Below are 17,493 nucleotides of genomic sequence, written 5' to 3' on the forward strand. Positions count from 1 at the left end.
TGTCTGGAATGCACTCACAAAATAAGAGCGTTCCCAAAAAAACTCAACCCAATGGGATACAATGGTCCACACCGGGTCCCGATTTTGAACAGATAGCGCCACATCTGTGGTCACCTGCTCAGTGGCCTAGTGGTTAGAGTGTCCGCCCTGAGATCAGTAGGTCGTGAGTTCAAACCCCGGCCGAGTCATACCAAAGACTATAAAAATGGGACCCATTACCTCCCTGCTTGGCACTCTGCATCAAGGGTTGGAATTGGGGGTTAAATCACCAAAAATTATTCCCGGGCGGGGCCACCGCTGCTGCTCACTGCACCCCTCACCTCCCAGGGGGTGAGGGTGATGGGTCAAGTGTAGAGGATTATCCCATTATGTGACAATCATGGGTACTTTAACTTTTTAACATTAATAACCACGCAGGAGAGGGGGGCAGAGCAGAACAATCATTGGTTCTTTAATCTTTTAAACTTTAAAAAAGAGACGGCAGATCAACTGTATTCTGCTGCAATAATTTGTTGTGGATTCCCCCCCCCCCCCCCGTGAATTTATTATTTAATTCTATTTAAATTACTATTCCGCTCACAAAAAAAGTAAAACCGTAAACAAAATTACCGTATTTTTCGGACTATAAATCGCAGTTTTTTTCATAGTATACAAGGGGTGCAAGGGTGCAACTTATACTCTAGAGCGACTTATGTGTGAAATGATTAACGCATTACCGTAAAATATCAAATAATATTATTTAGCTCATTCACGTAAGAGACTAGACGTATAAGATTTCATGGGATTTAGCGATTAGGAGTGACAGATTGTTTGGTAAACGTATAGCATGTTCTATATGTTATAGTTATTTGAATGACTCTTACCATAATATGTTACGTTAACATACCAGGCACGTTCTCAGTTGGTTATTTATGCCTCATATAACGTACACTTATTCAGCCTGTTGTTCAATATTCTTTATTTATTTTAAATTGCCTTTCAAATGTCTATTCTTGGTGTTGGGTTTTATCAAATAAATTTCCCCCAAAAATGCGACTTATACTCCAGTGCGACTTATATATGTTTTTTTTCCTTCTTTATTGTGCATTTTCGGCCGGTGCGACTTATACTCAGGTGCGACTTATACTCCGAAAAATACGGTAGTTTTCTATGTAAGCACCAGAACCGTTTTTTCTCAATGTTTTATCACTATCGGTTAAAATGTAAGCAACACCAATAGCTCTCTGAGAGAGGCGCTGTTGGCGCTAATAAACAAGAGGAGGGTGAGAAAAACGAGTAAAGTAGCGTTTCTAATGACAAATGTTTTTTTTTTTTGCACCATGACTAGGGAAGGTTGTTTGGATTGTGTCATATAAGTAAATGCTGTGCTAGTTTTCAAAGTACCTCCAAGGGTCGTTGATCTGATTTATTAACATTGTCCACAAAATGGCAGCAAATATGTAGCATTGAGATCCCGTCCAGTCTTTAAGATTAATTTAAAAGCCCTCTTTGTTGAACTCATGACGACTTGCGAAGCTGGCGTGTCGCACTTGGCCCGCGGGCTGCAGTTTGGACACCCCTGGTATAAATAAAATAAATATCAAACTATAACACATGTGCTACTTTGAAGTTACGGTTATTTGGCCAAATAATATTTAGATTAATAATTATTTTCCATACTTGATAAGAATATCAGACCGAATTAAATGTTACACAGTCATAACTTCCTGGCTAAGCCTGCCGAAAATAATTGTAGTTGCTCAGTCGAAATGAAGGTCTGGAACTGATGGTCAAATGGTCCTTTATTTTACTTCCTTCACCGTGTTCCCAATGACCAACGTAAGAGCTAATGAGCAAGCATACAAGATAAACGGCACATTAGAATACTTAAACATTGAACATGTGTACATTACAAACAAATTACACAACTGCAACAATTGACCTTGTTTCCCTTTCAACTGGCGCTGGAATCCTTTTAACTGTAAGTTTTCTTTTTCACCTTCACATATATGTCGTCCTAAACGTGACATTGAAAAGCAACAACTTCCCTTTCTGTTTTACTTTGTGAGTTCCTTAACACAATAAAAGCATATCCGCTTGCACAACCTTCAAAATAACAGTCATATATTACATAACAATATAGAAATACATTTACTAAACCGCATTTAACAGTTGTCCCTTACAATAATTATTCTCAGGTGTTTACATTTTCACACTGTGCACTATTTTGTTACACTTCATTAAGCATTGTTTCCATATTCCTTATTTTGCACCTTCATTTTAAGAGCTTATTGGTAAATGTTCAACGCAATTTTTTATTTGAGGGTTTTCCACGCTAGTGTTGACATTTCCTTTCCTTCTGCTTTGATACCTGAGACTAATATAATCAGAGGAAGGTTACATTTTAAATAATGTTTGCATTTATTATGTTTTTTTCTTGGTTTTTATTTTTGATAGGTCATAAAAATTACAATATTTATCGATATCAACTGATATAAAGCCTTTATAATGTGTCACAATATTAAGCCATATCGCCCAGCCCTTAAAAAGCCCATAAAACTACGTACTTTAAACACCTGAAGCTGCCGGACTTCCACATCTCCAAAGTTTATTCCTCAGTCGAGACTCAGGCGCTCCCAGACAAGTCCATTGCGCGGGTCAGACCAAAGCAATCGGCCTCTCTTCGCTCGACGGCGCCACCTTAAACTCACAAGCCCCGGGAGGTGGCGTGAAGGTGATTTTTGCAACAACAAGAGCGAGGCCCTCTTGATAAGCAATCACGCTGCTTGACTCGGGAGACGGTCGCCATGGAGACGACGCATCCAACACACACATTGCCTTTGGGCAATCTTCTCAGGGATCAGTGACAGTTTGCCCGAATGGAAAATGGCCTCTTGATTGGTAAATGCAATCCCATCTCCACACACACACACTAAATGAAGAGTGAATAGAGTCAATTGTGTTATTTCTAGAGGTAATAGGACCTTGTTGCATCTTGTTTGTCACAACAGAGCTATTACTTGTGGGAACACTAACTCATATCCAAACATTTAATAAATACAGACTTCTCACCTGTCAGCATCTTCTAAATTGCCTATAAACCTTTTTTGGTAACACTGTAGTACGGGGTACATATTCACCATTAATTAGTTGCTTATTAACCTGCAAATTTCTAACATATTGGTTCTTAATTAGTCATTATTAAGTACTTATAAATGCCTTATTCTGCATGGCCTTATTCTACAACCAGTAAGCCGGTAACACTTTAATATGGGGAACATATTCACCATTACTAACCCTAACCCTAACCAAATAACTCTAAATGAAGTCTTTGTTACTTACAATATGCTCCCCTAGTGTCCAAATAACAGTCTTTCTTTCTCAAGCATATTTAATCATCATTCATCTTTGTGGAATTAAGAACCCCACCACCTCCCCCGCACACACCCAGAATAGAAAGGAGACAGAATAGCAACACAAACAAAGGTTATGGAGTCATTCCCGACAACTTGTTCACTTCCGATACAATACCGATATCGTCGCCTTGACGGATGTAGATATCAACAACAATCATACGTTGTGGCTTGTGCAGCCCTTTGAGACACTCGTGATTTAGGGTTATATAAGTAAATATTGATTGATTGATTGATTGATTGATTGATTGGTAAATGAAGTGTTTGTTACTTACAATATGTTCCCCATACTAAAGTGTTACCCCTTTTTTTTTTTTGGTAACACTTTGGTATTGGGAACATATTCACCATTACTAACCCTAACCCTAACCAAATAACTCTAAGTCTTTGTTACTTGGAATATGTTCTCCTAGTGTCCAAATAACTCTAAATGAAGTGTTTGTTACTTACAATATGTTCCCCATACTAAAGTGTTACCCCCTTTTTTTTTTTGGTAACACTTTTGTATGGGGAACATATTCACCATTACTAACCCTAACCCTGACCAAATAACTCTAAATTAAGTCTTTGTTACTTAGAATATGTTCCCCTAGTGTCCAAATAACTCTAAATGAAGTGTTTGTTACTTACAATATGTTCCCCATACTAAAGTGTTACCCCTTTTTTTTTGGTAACACTTTGGTATGGGGAACATATTCACCATTACTAACCCTAACCCTAACCAAATAACTCTAAATTAAGTCTTTGTTACTTAGAATATGTTCTCCTAGTGTCCAAATAACTCTAAATGAAGTGTTTGTTACTTACAATATGTTCCCCATAACAAAGTGATACCCTTTTTTTTTTGGTAACACTTTTTTTTTATTTTTTACATCATAATACATCACACAATTTCACATCATTTCATTTTACATCATGCCCGAAAAGGAGTAGGAAGAAGCAAAGCTTATTTAATCCTACCCCTTTCCCACTTCAGAGCGTTTACAAATATATAGAATCATTGTCCAAATAACTCTAAATGAAGTGTTTGTTACTTACAATATGTTCCCAATACTAAAGTGTTACCCCTTTTTTTTTTTTTTTGGTAACACTTTAGTATGGGGAACATAGGGTTAAGGTTAGGTTTGGGGTTAGGGTTAGGGAAGACTCTTAGTTAATGGCTTACTGGTTGTATAATAAGTCCATGCAAAATAAGGCATTAATAAGTACTTAATAATGACTAATTAAGAGCCAATATGTTACTAATTTGCATGTTAATAAGCAACTAATTAATGGTGGATATGTTCCCCAAACTAAAGTGTTACCTTTTTTTTTAAATTCATTGCAGGTATGCAAACAATCTGTCGTTATGTGACCAATCCCAGATTTTATACATGTCTAAGGGACCATTAACTTTAATGACAAAAATGTGTTGCATTGTAGCAACACGACCTTTGTTTGCTTTTCCTCTCATTAAAAAAAAAAATGTTTTTGAGAGAAAGGGTGTGTTGGTAACCATGGATGCCTGTGCCTGTGCCAAAAACCAGCCCTTATAAAGCATCGTCAGTCACGTAATTGCTTAACGACCAGAGCAAACACGGCCTCGGATTCCGTGAAAAAATTCAGTTCAGTTTCAGTTTCAGTTTATTTGGAACATGCATACGATACAATGTAATGCATCACACAATTCCAGTTGTTTCATTACAGCATGTCCGAAAAGGAGTAGGAAGAAGCAGAGCTTATTTAATCCTACCCCTTTTCATACCATAGCAATTGTATACCATTTCCTTGTTCTCTGTAACAGAACAGTGAACAAATAAATAATAGACCATAGTAAGCATACAAATATTAAATACATAAATAATCTTTGTCTCAATAAAAAAAAAGGGTTCAAGATGTTCATCACAATTCTTGTTCTGTGTACTTTGTGAACACTTGTAGTTTGAACAGTCTCTTAAACTGAATCATATTGGTGCTTTGTTTCATTTCTTTGCTTAATCCGTTCCATAATTTAATTCCACATACTGATATACTAAAGGTTTTAAGTGTTGTACAAATATACAAATGTTTTAAATTAGATTTTCCTCTAAGGTTATATTTCTCCTCTTTTATTGAGAAGAATTGTTGTACATTCTTGGCTAGCAGGTTATAGTTTGCTTTGTACATAATTTTAGCTGTTTGTAAATGCACCAAATCATTAAATTTCAATAATTGTGATTTAATAAATAAAGGGTTTGTATGTTCTCTATATCCAACATTATGTATTGTTCTAATTGATCTTTTTTGTAACACGGTTAGTGAATGAAGCGCACATTTGTAGTTGTTCCCCCATATTTCTACACAATAACTCAGATATGGTAACACTAGCGAACAGTAGAGAATATGAATTGATTTTTGATCTAGAACATGTTTTGCTTTATTCATCATTGATGTGTTTCTTGCTACTTTATGTTGTATATTTTTTTACATGAGATTTCCAATTCATTTTATCATCTATTATTACACCCAAAAATGTGTTTTCATTTACCCTTTTAATGTTTGCTCCCGTCTATTTGTATTTGTGTTTGACTTCCTCCTCTACTGTTACCAAATAGCATTATTTTAGTCTTACTGAGATTCAAAGATAGTCAGTTTTTATCAAACCATCTTTTTAATTTGTCAATTTCCCGTAATTTCCGGACTATAAGCCGCACCAGCTAAATTTAGGGGAAAATACAGATTGCGCTATATATAAGCCGCACCCGACTATAAGCCGCAGGGTTTTGATGTGTAATTACCGTAGTATATAGGGGTTCCTGCTACCACGGAGGGGATTGTCGGGACAGAGATGACTGTTTGGGAACGCAAAGCGTCCCATTTATTAACAATAAATCTTTCAATCATTCAATCAAACTTTCACATCTTTGACATGGCGAACAGCATTCGTGCAGAGTACAAATAATACAACGGTGCAAAGTAATACAAAGTGCTCGCCTGTACGTTATCAAAATAACCAGCCTACCGGTATATGAAAAGTCAGTCTTTAATCATTGTGTCATCGTCTTCCTCCTGCGTACTAAAACCACCGAAATCCTCTTCGTCGGTGTCGGAGAAGAACAGGCCGTAAATAAGCCGCACCCTTGTATAAGCCGCAGGGACCAGAACGAGGGGAAAAAGTAGCGGCTTATAGTCCGGAAATTACGGTAATCTGTTATTATTTGTATTAGCTTCTGTGTGTTCTTTCCTGAACAAAACGCCGTTGTATCATCTGCAAATAATACTAACTTTAAGTCCTTTGTAACTTTACAAATGTCATTTATATAGAGATTGAACAATTTTGATCCGAGTATTGATCCCTGAGGTACGCCACAAGATATTTTTAGCTCTGTAGAAGCGTGTTTGCCTATCTTCACGTATTGCTTCCTGTTGGTTAGGTAGCTTCTAATCCAGTTCAAGACCAACCCTCTGATGCCATATCGGTCTAATTGATGCTATGATTAATTGTGTCAAATGCTTACCATAAACACTGCAGCAGCACATTTTTCACTATCTATTGCATTTGTGATCTCTTCCGTTATTTCGATTAATGCCATTGATGTGGAGAAAAGCGACGTCCGAGAAGTCTCCCTGCACTTGTTCTCATTAGGTGCTGCGACAAACTGTTCCTGACAAATATTTGCATGTCAACAGGGGACGCCAAGTCAGAAGACACGCCCAATAAGGAAGCGGGAGAGGAGAAACCAGAGGAGGACAACGACTATCACCGTAGCGACGAGCAGGTACGCCTTTTCAAGCTTCCTGAGACCCAGCGTCCTCTGCGTTGTTGAAACAAATGTCCACTGTAAAGGACGCTGGTTCTCAGAAACATACTTAAAAGTCCCGTATTACACTTTTAATTTTTTTTATTATAAAGGTCCTATAATAGTTTACAGTGTTTCCCATAAACAGCCAAGATACCTGTGGCGGTGGGGGCGTGGCTATGGGCGTGGTCACCATGACATCATCGAGTAATTTGCATAATTTACTACAATGATATGATTTTCTCTAAAAAGGCTCAAAAAATGTATACTTACTAATTAATAATAACAGTTTTGTTTTAAACGTCCGTCCATCCATCCATCCATCCAACAATATAATTACAACACTTTATGTACATATTTATATACAGATTTGAACAATAAGTTATTCACTGAAATATATTTATTAATTTTGGTTCTTACAAAAAATATATCTTATAAAATATAAAAGCTAAAATTTACCTTAAAGCTCTGCCCCTTTAATTAGTGCATACTAAATAATTTAACTTTAGCCTACTACTACAACCATTTTATTTACCAGCAACATAAAGTGAAACAGAGGCAGAGGTGTCCTGCCACAGTCAGTAACAAATAAAAAGAAAACAGTAGTGGTCAAATAGAAATAAGGCAACAAGAGAAGTATCCTACACTTCTCTTTTGTAAAGTAAATCTGAACAGCCTATATGGGCATCTACATCAACTATATGATTTGCCTGAGAAGTTGGACAGGACAAAAAAAAAATATATATATATATTTTTTTTTAAATTGTGGTGGACGTAATTCTTTCGTGGCGGGCCGCCACAAATAAATGAATGTGTGGGAAACACTGGTTTATTAGAAGTGTCATATTAGAAGTGTCATCACATACAGAAGTGTAATAGTAGTTAAAACGGGACTCAAACAGTACCTGAACTAGAAAAAGCAATTGGACGAAAAGCCAAATGCTAACAGGTAACACGCTATCTAGCGTCGGGTTAAGAAAACTACGACTCTTAGGTGTACACCTGCAAAATGAGCTGCAAAGGCGAGCATGAAACGTTAGCATTAGGGTTGGGTGTAGAATCTAGTTCTATTTTGGCACAGACCGAATCCCACCGGTACTACCGGGCGCAGATTTTCGTAAAATCCAACGGTGCCATGTGTCGGTGGTACCTGGGTTGCGTGTGACGTCGCACTCTTCTCGGTGTCAGCCTACTGTTGTCCCGATACCAATATTTTGGTAATAATACCAAAATTATTTCAAAACTTTTCTAAATAAAGGGGACCACAAAAAATTGGCATTATTGGCTTTATTTTAACAAAAAATCTTCCGGTACATTAAACATATGTTTCTTATTGCAAGTTTGTCCTTAAATAAAATAGTGAACATACAAGACAACTTGTCTTTTAGTAGTAAGTAAGCAAACAAAGGCTCCTAAATTAGCTGCTGACGTATGCAGTAACATATTGTGTCATTTATCATTATTATTATTATTTTGTCAAAATTCTAAAGGAAAAGTGTTAGAAAATGAATTATTAATCTACTTGTTCATTTACTGTTAATATCTGCTTACTTTCTCTTTTAACACGTTCATCCAAAACTAATGTAAAGTATCAAACAACAGAAGAATAAGTCATTATTACATTTTAACAGAAGTGTAGATAGAACATGTTAAAAGAGAAAGTAAGCAGATATTAACAGTAAATGAGCAAGTAGATTAATAATTCATTTTCTACCACATGTCCTTAATAATGTTGACAAAATAATAGAATGATAAATGACACAATATGTTACTGCATATGTCAGCAGACTAAATTAGGAGTCTTTGTTTGTTTACTTACTACTAAAAGACAAATTGTCTTGTATGTTCACTATTTTATTTAAGAACAAAATTGCAATAAGAAACATATGTTTAATGTACCCCAAGATTTTTTGTTAAAATAAACCCAATAATGTAATTTTTTTGTGGTCCCCTTTATTTAGAAAAGCATCAAAAAGTACCAAAAGGTACCGAAATACATATTGGTACCGGTACCAAAATATTGGTATCGGCACAACACTAATTTGTACTTGAATGTGGGAAAAAAGTGAGCTGCAGGCCACACTTTGGACACAAAACTAAAAACTCTTTGTCTTATTTTGATTAAATTATTAGCCAAAATAATAAATGCCTCACCCTGATGAGAGGCCTGGGCCTCTCTGCAGTTAGGTCAAGAAACACCCCATGGTCAGTACATGCAGAAATATCTTAATAAATGTGTGCATGGCCTCTGAGATTATTAGCTGCCTGGGCTTTATTGTGACCGCTGACCACGTTTGTGTGCTCACAGGTCAGCATCTGCTTGGAGTGCAACAGCAGCAAACTTCGAGGCCTAAAGCGAAAATGGATCCGCTGCTCAGCGCAAGCCACCGTCCTCCACCTCAAGAAGTTCATCGCCAAAAAGCTCAACCTGACGTCGTTTAACGAGGTAAAGTCGACCTCTGGACGACATTGCTCATGACGCGGCGAAAGTCTGCAACTTGCGGACGACGGAGCAAACGGCGGACAATAAGGAACGCTTTGCTCGTGTTTCTTTCTGTAATTATTATTATTACTTTTAGTTATTAATTCTAACAGTACAGCCATTTCACAACAAGCTCTTGAATATGTGCTTTTACCACCATCTAGTGTGTGTGTGTGTGTGTTTGTATTTCTACCCTTCTTGAGACATCAACAAGGAAAAGTAGCTTCCATATGAGGAGGTGTGAACAAGTTAGGACCAAAATCATGGTCCCAATATGGAAAACCATTGCATCTAATAGAGAGCCAAATACTAGAGTCCGTGAACATTGCTCCAAAGTCAGGATTTTTTGTTGATTTAATGTGCATACAAAAGAAAACATTGACAGGTGCAAAGGCAGCAATATATGATAAAACAAGACTGCAGCTAAAGAAGGACTTCCCTATTCATCACCGAAAAAACCCCGCCAGGTGAGCAGCTGATTTGACGACTTCCGGTGCTGACGTAAGACAACCCGTATGTGACCATAGGATGAACAAGTGTGTGTCGGTTTTAAAAGTGCTCCCCCTCCGGCCAACATATGTAATAACAAGTGTGTGTAAGAAATTGAAATGCGCCCCCTTTGGCCAAAATTAATTTAAAAAAAATCTAGTTTCCAAACGTTATACATTGACAACAAAAAAAACAAACGAAAACATTCATGCTTTATTTTTCTACATTTCAAAAAACCCCACTTTCATACAGCGTTTTAGTTCTTCAGCATTCACACGCGGTTTACGCGAATAAAAGACGTTTAACTTACATGCTTCTTCACAACATTTTAGTCCCTCCCCTTCGCACTGCACACTCGCCATTTTTTGGACCTTTTTTGCTTTTCCGCGCCAATACACTAAAAAGTCCAAATGAGTTCTATACTTTTTGTGCACATGTCTTCATCATGGTGAAGATTCTGAGAAGACTTCCACGGCTCTCAGAAGAGTAGAAAAAGTTCACTGAGAATTGGACGCCTGGCAGGCGATGGTTTTTTTGGCAGAGATAACGAGCGTTGCCTTAAAAGCCGAGACATCAAGACCGCTTCTTTCATCCCACTTCGCCTTGGATGTATTTTTCAACTCTTCTTGACTGTTTTTGGGCTTCTTTTAACTCACGACAAACTGCCATAGTGTGACCCCGAGAGCCAGCAGGGGGCGCTGTGATGACGCAGCTTGCATCATGTAGACTCCTGATGTAACTACTGCTGTGACAACGCCCGGTCCCCGCAATGTTGGAATGAACAGCTTTTCATTAGTTTTTAATATAAACACTTTTAATTTGTACTCCTCTTTTTTAAACAACTATTGTTTTTTTGTCTCTCGCAGTTGGACATTTTATGCAACGAGGAAATCCTGGGCAAGGACCACACTTTGAAATTTGTGGTAGTGACAAGATGGAGATTTAAGGTAAGGTGCGATGAATACTTACACTCCACCATTGTGGGGTAAAAGTACTGTCTTGTTTTCATGCTTTTTTTGACATTTTTACTCTGTAGCACTTTGAGATTTGTTGTTCAAATGTAAAGAGCAATACAAATCAAATCTATTATTTTGGTATTTTGGTGTACATTAAACCAAAACACTTGTACCCGTATTTTTCGGACTACAAGTCGCAGTTTTTTTCATAGTTTGACCGGGTGTGCGACTTATACTCAGGAGCGACTTATGTGTGAAATTATTACCACATTACCGTAAAATATCAAATAATATTATTTTTGCTCATTCACGTAAGAGACTAGACGTATAAGATTTTATGGGATTTAGCGATTAGGAGTGACAGATTGTTTGGTCAACGTATAGCATGTTCTATATGTTATAGTTATTTGAATGATTCGTACCATAATATGTTACGTTAACATACCAGGCACGTTCTCAGTAGGTTATTTATGCCTCATATAACGTACACTTATTCATTAATTCAGCCTGTTGTTCACTATTCTTTATTTTAAATTGCCTTTCAATGCTACATATATATATATATATATATATATATATATATATATATATATATATATATATATGTATGTATGTATGTATGTATGTATGTATGTATGTATATATGTATGTATGTATGTATATATATATATATATATATATATATAATTTACACATATATACACATATATGATTAAAAGATGAAGAGTAAGATAACTAATTCAGTTTTAATATTTCAGTAGGCCTCGGGCCCCTCTGTAGTGGAAATGTTGGGCCCCGAGGTCCAAAAGGTTAAGAACCCCTTGTATAGATGTATCTGAAAAGTTGAATGATTTAGGGTCGGGGCCCTTTCAACAAAATCCACATCCAAATGAACATTCAGCTCCAGGTGGCGCTATAAGCCTTCACCGTAAGGCCCTCGAAGCCCCCAAAGAAGTAATTTCCTGAAAAAGAACAATACTGAGCAGGTTACTCGAAAACTGACCACTTTTTTTTCTTTTTCTTCCCAGAAATCCCCCCTCCTGCTCCATTACAGACCCAAGATGGATCTGCTGTAGCGAAAATGGACTCTTTATTTTTATTTTTTATTATTATTATTTTATAAATGACCTGGCGTCCGCAGACTGTGCTGAAACATCTTTTTAACCAACGTATGCAAAGACGATCAACCAACAGCGAGCAAACGCCACAACAAAACGACACTCACACAAGCCAGCAGCTCGGGATGGTCCAAAAGAGGGCGGGGCTTAAACCTCCCGCGCAGGTACCGCAACACTGGCGTTTTCTTTTCTTTTTTTTTTTCTTTTTTTTTTTTTGTAGGATCAAAAGCGACCTTTTTCTCGTTGGTTTTGTGCGCTACATCCAAGATATGTGAAGAGAAAAAGGAGATAAAGCATATATTTATACTTTTGTACAGTTTAAGAGACTAAAAGACACTACTGGTGCTCTGTTTACATGCAAATGAGATGTCGGGAGTCACATGACCTTCTTTTGGCCAATGGAAGCGAAGGATGGTTTTATAAGATTTTTTTTTTTTCCCCCCCCGATCTTTTTTTTTTTCCTCCATCTCGGGAGCACGGAGAGTTTTATGGAAGATTTTTTATAAAGTGTCCATCTTAATCCGCTTATCGAGTAAAATATCTCTGAATGTGTCCCCCCCCCCCCCCCAAAGCCCCTCCCCTTTTTTGTTGTCTCATTTGCTATTGATGATTGTCAATTGTGAGCAGGCTTATTTGTGTAGTAATTTATGTTCCATGTTGTACATAGCGTAGGGAAGGGCAGACGTTAGACTGTTAGCGCATCCAGAAGTGCTATCTATAAGGAAATGTTTTAACACAGACCTGCTAGCAGTATCAAAATATATACTTTTTCTTTGTTGTTCCACCTTTTTAAGTTTTGGACGTCCACACCTTCCGGCAGGTTCCGACAAACGCTTCCAAACTCCGTTAACGTTCGCAACTTTCTGTCACTATGAGTTAGCCGCCGGCCTCGTCGAATTTGCATGAATGACCATGACGTATGTGGGTGTCATTTTTGTGGGAAAAGTAAGCAAAAAAAAAAACCATGAAAAGTGTTGAGAAATACTAATTAACTATTTTTGGGTGTTGTTGGTTTTTTTATGTCACAAGAGGGGGGGGGGGGGGGCACAAGAGCACTGGTGGGTGATGGAGAACTTGAAGCGTGATGCGCTAGTTGTTTTTTTTGGGGTCTGAATGCACTTGCTAAATTGGCAGCGCTTATCCCTCCTGCTGTGTCTTCTTATTCTCTGGCAGACCGTTTAAAAAGTTTTAAAAAAGACCAAGAAGAGTTGCTAGTCGTGTTTTTTTGGGTCTGGATTTACTCGCTAAATTGGCAACGCTGATCCCTCCTGCTGAGTCTTCTTAGTCTCTGGCAGACCGTTTGAAGAAAGACCAAAAGGAGTACCTAGTTTTTTTTGGGGGGGCGGGGGGTATTCTCAATTTACTCGCTAAATTGGTAACCCTGATCCCTCCTGCTGAGTCTTCTTATTCCCTGGCTGACCGTATAAAAAGACCAAGAAGTGTTGCTCGTCGTGTTTTTTTGGGGTCTGAATTTACTCGCTAAATTGGCAACGCTGATCCCTCCTGCTGAGTCTTCTTATTCTTTGGCAGACCGTTTGAAAAAAGACCAAAAAAGGAGTCGCTAGTTTTTTTGGGGGGGTCTGAATTTACTCGCTAAATCGGAAACGCTGATCCCTCCTGCTGAGTCTTCTTATTCTCTGGCAGACCATTTAAAAAAAGACCAAGAAGAGTTGCTAGTCCTGTTTTTTGGGGTTTGAATGCACTCGCTAAATTGGCAACGCTGATCCCTCCTGCTGAGTCTTCTTATTCTCTGGCAGACCGTTTGAAAAAAGACCAAAAAAGGAGTCGCTAGTTTTTTGGGGGGGGTCTGAATTTACTCGCTAAATTGACAAGGCTGATCCCTCCTGCTGAGTCTTCTTATTCTCTGGCAGACTGTTTAAAAAAGACCAAGAAGAGTTGCTAGTCCTGTTTTTTGGGGTCTGAATGCACTCGCTAAATTGGCAACGCTGATCCCTCCTGCTGAGTCTTCTTATTCTCTGGCAGACCGTTTAAAAAGACCAAGAAGAGTTGCTAGTCGTGTCCTCTTATCCTCCGGCAGACCAGGCAGGTATAAAGCAAGACAAGTAGCAGCGTTACGATACCATCTACTGTATCGCGCCGAATGCCAACGCCAAACTTTAGTCGCCATGGCGACGGCCTACAGGAAGGCACCAGACTCACATTTCACGTAAATGTATTTTCCCCTTGACTCACTTATGAAATTGAAGTGCCATCCCATTCCTAACCCATAGGGTCCAATATGATGCGGGTCCACCTTTTGCAGCTATTACAGCTTCAACTCTTCTGGGAAGGCTGTCCACAAGGTTGCGGAGTGTGTTTATAGGAATTTTCCACCATTCTTCCAAAAGCGCATTGGTGAGGTCACACACTGATGTTGGCCTGGCTCTCAGTCTCCGTTCTAATTCATCCCAAAGGTGTTCTATCGGGTTCAGGTCAGGACTCTGTGCAGGCCAGTCAAGTTCATCCACACCGGACTCTGTCATCCATGTCTTGGCGGGCCCCTTCCTCTTCCAACATGACTGTGCACCAGTACACAAAGCGAGGTCCATAAAGACATGGATGACAGAGTCTGGTGTGGATGAACTTGACTGGCCTGCACAGAGTCCTGACCTGACCCTAATAGAACCCCTTTGGGATGAATTAGAACGGAGGCTGAGAGCCAGGCCTTCTCGACCAACATCAGTGTGTGACCTCACCAATGCGCTTTTGGAATAAGTTCCTATAAACACACTACGCAACCTTGTGGACAGCCTTCCCAGAAGATTTGAAGCTGTAATAGCTGCAAAAGGTGGACCCACATCATATTGAACCCTATGGGTTAGGAATGGGATGGCACTTCAAGTCCATATGTGAGTAAAGGCAGGTGGCCAAATACTTTTGTGCTTGCTCTGCTCTGCACAAGAGTACAAATTCCTATATTTTATAAATAAAATGACAGATTTGGACTGCAACCCTCCTAAACCCACCTGCTCTGCCAGAGAATAAGAAGACAGAGCAGGGGAGCACACCCAAGGTCCAGTACTGACAGGCAGCACCCTCTTGTGGCCTAGAAAAACATGTTTTTTTAACCGTATTTGTGTTCCTTAACTGCTTTTTACTACTTTTTGCCCAATGCGTCATGGCCAATTATGCAAAAGTTGACCATGGTGTCCCAGCTCCACAACACAATATTTTGGGGTAATATTATGAGTCATAGCAACATATTTAAAGAATAATAATGATGACGAAAGTAATAATAATATGACTCAGATGTACGCATGAAGTGTGTGTGACAAAATACACAACTTTATTCTAGTGGGTTGGCGACTCGGCCCCTTACACGCCGCGCCGAGGTTGTTTACTTTGAAGGGGGTCCAAGGTGCTCTGCAAACCATCGCCACATTTGGAGCACGAATACCTCGCACGTTTACTTTGCGCCGTCGACGTCGTGTTTCAACTTTGCTCCGCCGCGACGGTCTCCGTCTTTTTTTCCAAAGAGCTGCAACGGTTGCCGTGGCAACTGGATCCACTCACAGTTAAATGCAGCAAAACCGGAGATGAAACCTTGAAGAGACGCGTTGTTCACAGTTCCCAAACAAGGAGAAAAAAAACAAAACAACGTTTGGCGGCGCTCTTCTCCGTCGTGCGTTCGCAACATCGGTGCTTTCTCTGGTGCTAACTCCTCCCCCTTTCCCCCCCGCCAGTTGTCCCGCCATGCAAAGGCGCCACGCCGGCTCTCATTTTGCTTTACGGAAACTCTGCTGTGGACATTGTGAACACCGACCCAAATACAGTGGAACCTCTGAATGTTCAGATTTTGGACGCACTTTTGGGAAATAATCTGTTCCGGGGTCAAGCTTGTTGTTTTTTTGCAGACAAAACAAAATAGAATTACAAGAGGAGTTAAGGTATGGCCATGCTGGCGTAGCCTGACCTCACCACACCGCGGGATGGCCGTGATTGGCCGGCTTGTAGCGCGTTACTTCCTGTGCGTTTCACGACGTGTTCTCTGATTTCGGGTCGGCATCCGCAATGAAAGCGAGTGTTGTTGGAGGAAGCTAACGAGGTCCAAGTTGCTCCCCGACTTGACTTGGCAGAGAATTGCAGGTCATGTGATCAAAGCTGTAGTTTTGCTAAAAGATGGCTTCCTAAATTGATAAGAGAGTCATGCTGATCTCTTAAAGCTCACACTATCAACCCTCAGGGGACAAAAGGTGCCATTTTTTATGTATTTTGGCCATTTTTGTGTGTGATTCCCAAAATACATGATTTTTCCCCAAAATTGTTATTTTTTGTTATTTATACATTGTGATGTCCAATTCTGTACTGTACTGGCAGTTTTTCCATAATATCCCAAAGCCAAACAGATCATAAAAGTCTATTTAATTTTTTTAATTTTATTTTTTGAAGGCGTAAAAACATTTTGTATTTACTTATTTTATTTTATTTTTTTTCCTCAAGTCGCTCAATCAAGTTCAGAACTTAACAACAATAACAAACATGTATTGTTTTTTTGTTTTTTAAATACAAATATTTGGAAGGACTATTGATCAAATGACATCTCGGTTTTTAAATGAGTATAAATGAGCATAATTTGCATAGTTATTTGACTAATTGAAGCCTGTGACATTGACTGATCAAAAAGCCTTCAAAACAAGTCAAAATTTAAAAATACATGTTTGATATTTTTGTTTAGGACTGAAGTTTATTGAGAAAATGTATACATACATATGTATGTATGTATGTACGTATATGTACTGTATATGTATATTTTTACGTACAGTATGTATATATATATATTACACACATATATACATATGTGTATCTACAAGTCTATATGAATGTGTATGTATGTATGTGAGTATATATATATATATATATATATATATATATATATATATATATATATATATATATATATATATATATATATATATATATATATATACACACATGCGTATGTGTGTATATGTATGTATGTATACATATGCGTATGCATAAATGTATATGTATGTATGTACATACAGTATGTATGTGTATGTATATATACATTACACATACAAATACATATACTGTGTGTATATACTGTATATATATATGTATGTATATTAGTGTGTGTGTATATAGATATGTATGTATGTATATGTATGCATATATGTATGTATATGAATATGTATATATATACACAAATGTATATAAATCGATATAAATGTATGTGTATATATGTATATATATTTGTATATGTATATATATATTTGTATATTTATGTATACAAATATGTATTTATTCGTATGTATGTATGTATGTATGTATGTATGT

The 17,493-nt window shown here is 38.1% G+C and overlaps 1 protein-coding gene across 1 annotated transcript in view; it reads left to right on the top strand.

Annotated features, from left to right (window-relative positions):
* LOC133645199 (polycomb group RING finger protein 3) overlaps positions 1–17,493 on the top strand; it is a 93,592-nt gene that overhangs the window by 74,547 nt on the left and 1,552 nt on the right. Inside the window, exons 7-10 of the mRNA XM_062040070.1 lie at positions 7,041–7,129; positions 9,459–9,596; positions 10,988–11,068; positions 12,106–12,359. Coding sequence (XP_061896054.1) covers positions 7,041–7,129; positions 9,459–9,596; positions 10,988–11,068; positions 12,106–12,153 — 356 coding nt within the window. The 3' untranslated portion in view covers positions 12,154–12,359. The remainder of the gene's footprint in view (positions 1–7,040; positions 7,130–9,458; positions 9,597–10,987; positions 11,069–12,105; positions 12,360–17,493) is intronic.

The sequence above is a fragment of the Entelurus aequoreus genome, linkage group LG28, assembly GCF_033978785.1.
Source record: "Entelurus aequoreus isolate RoL-2023_Sb linkage group LG28, RoL_Eaeq_v1.1, whole genome shotgun sequence".
Lineage (NCBI taxonomy): Eukaryota > Metazoa > Chordata > Actinopteri > Syngnathiformes > Syngnathidae > Entelurus > Entelurus aequoreus.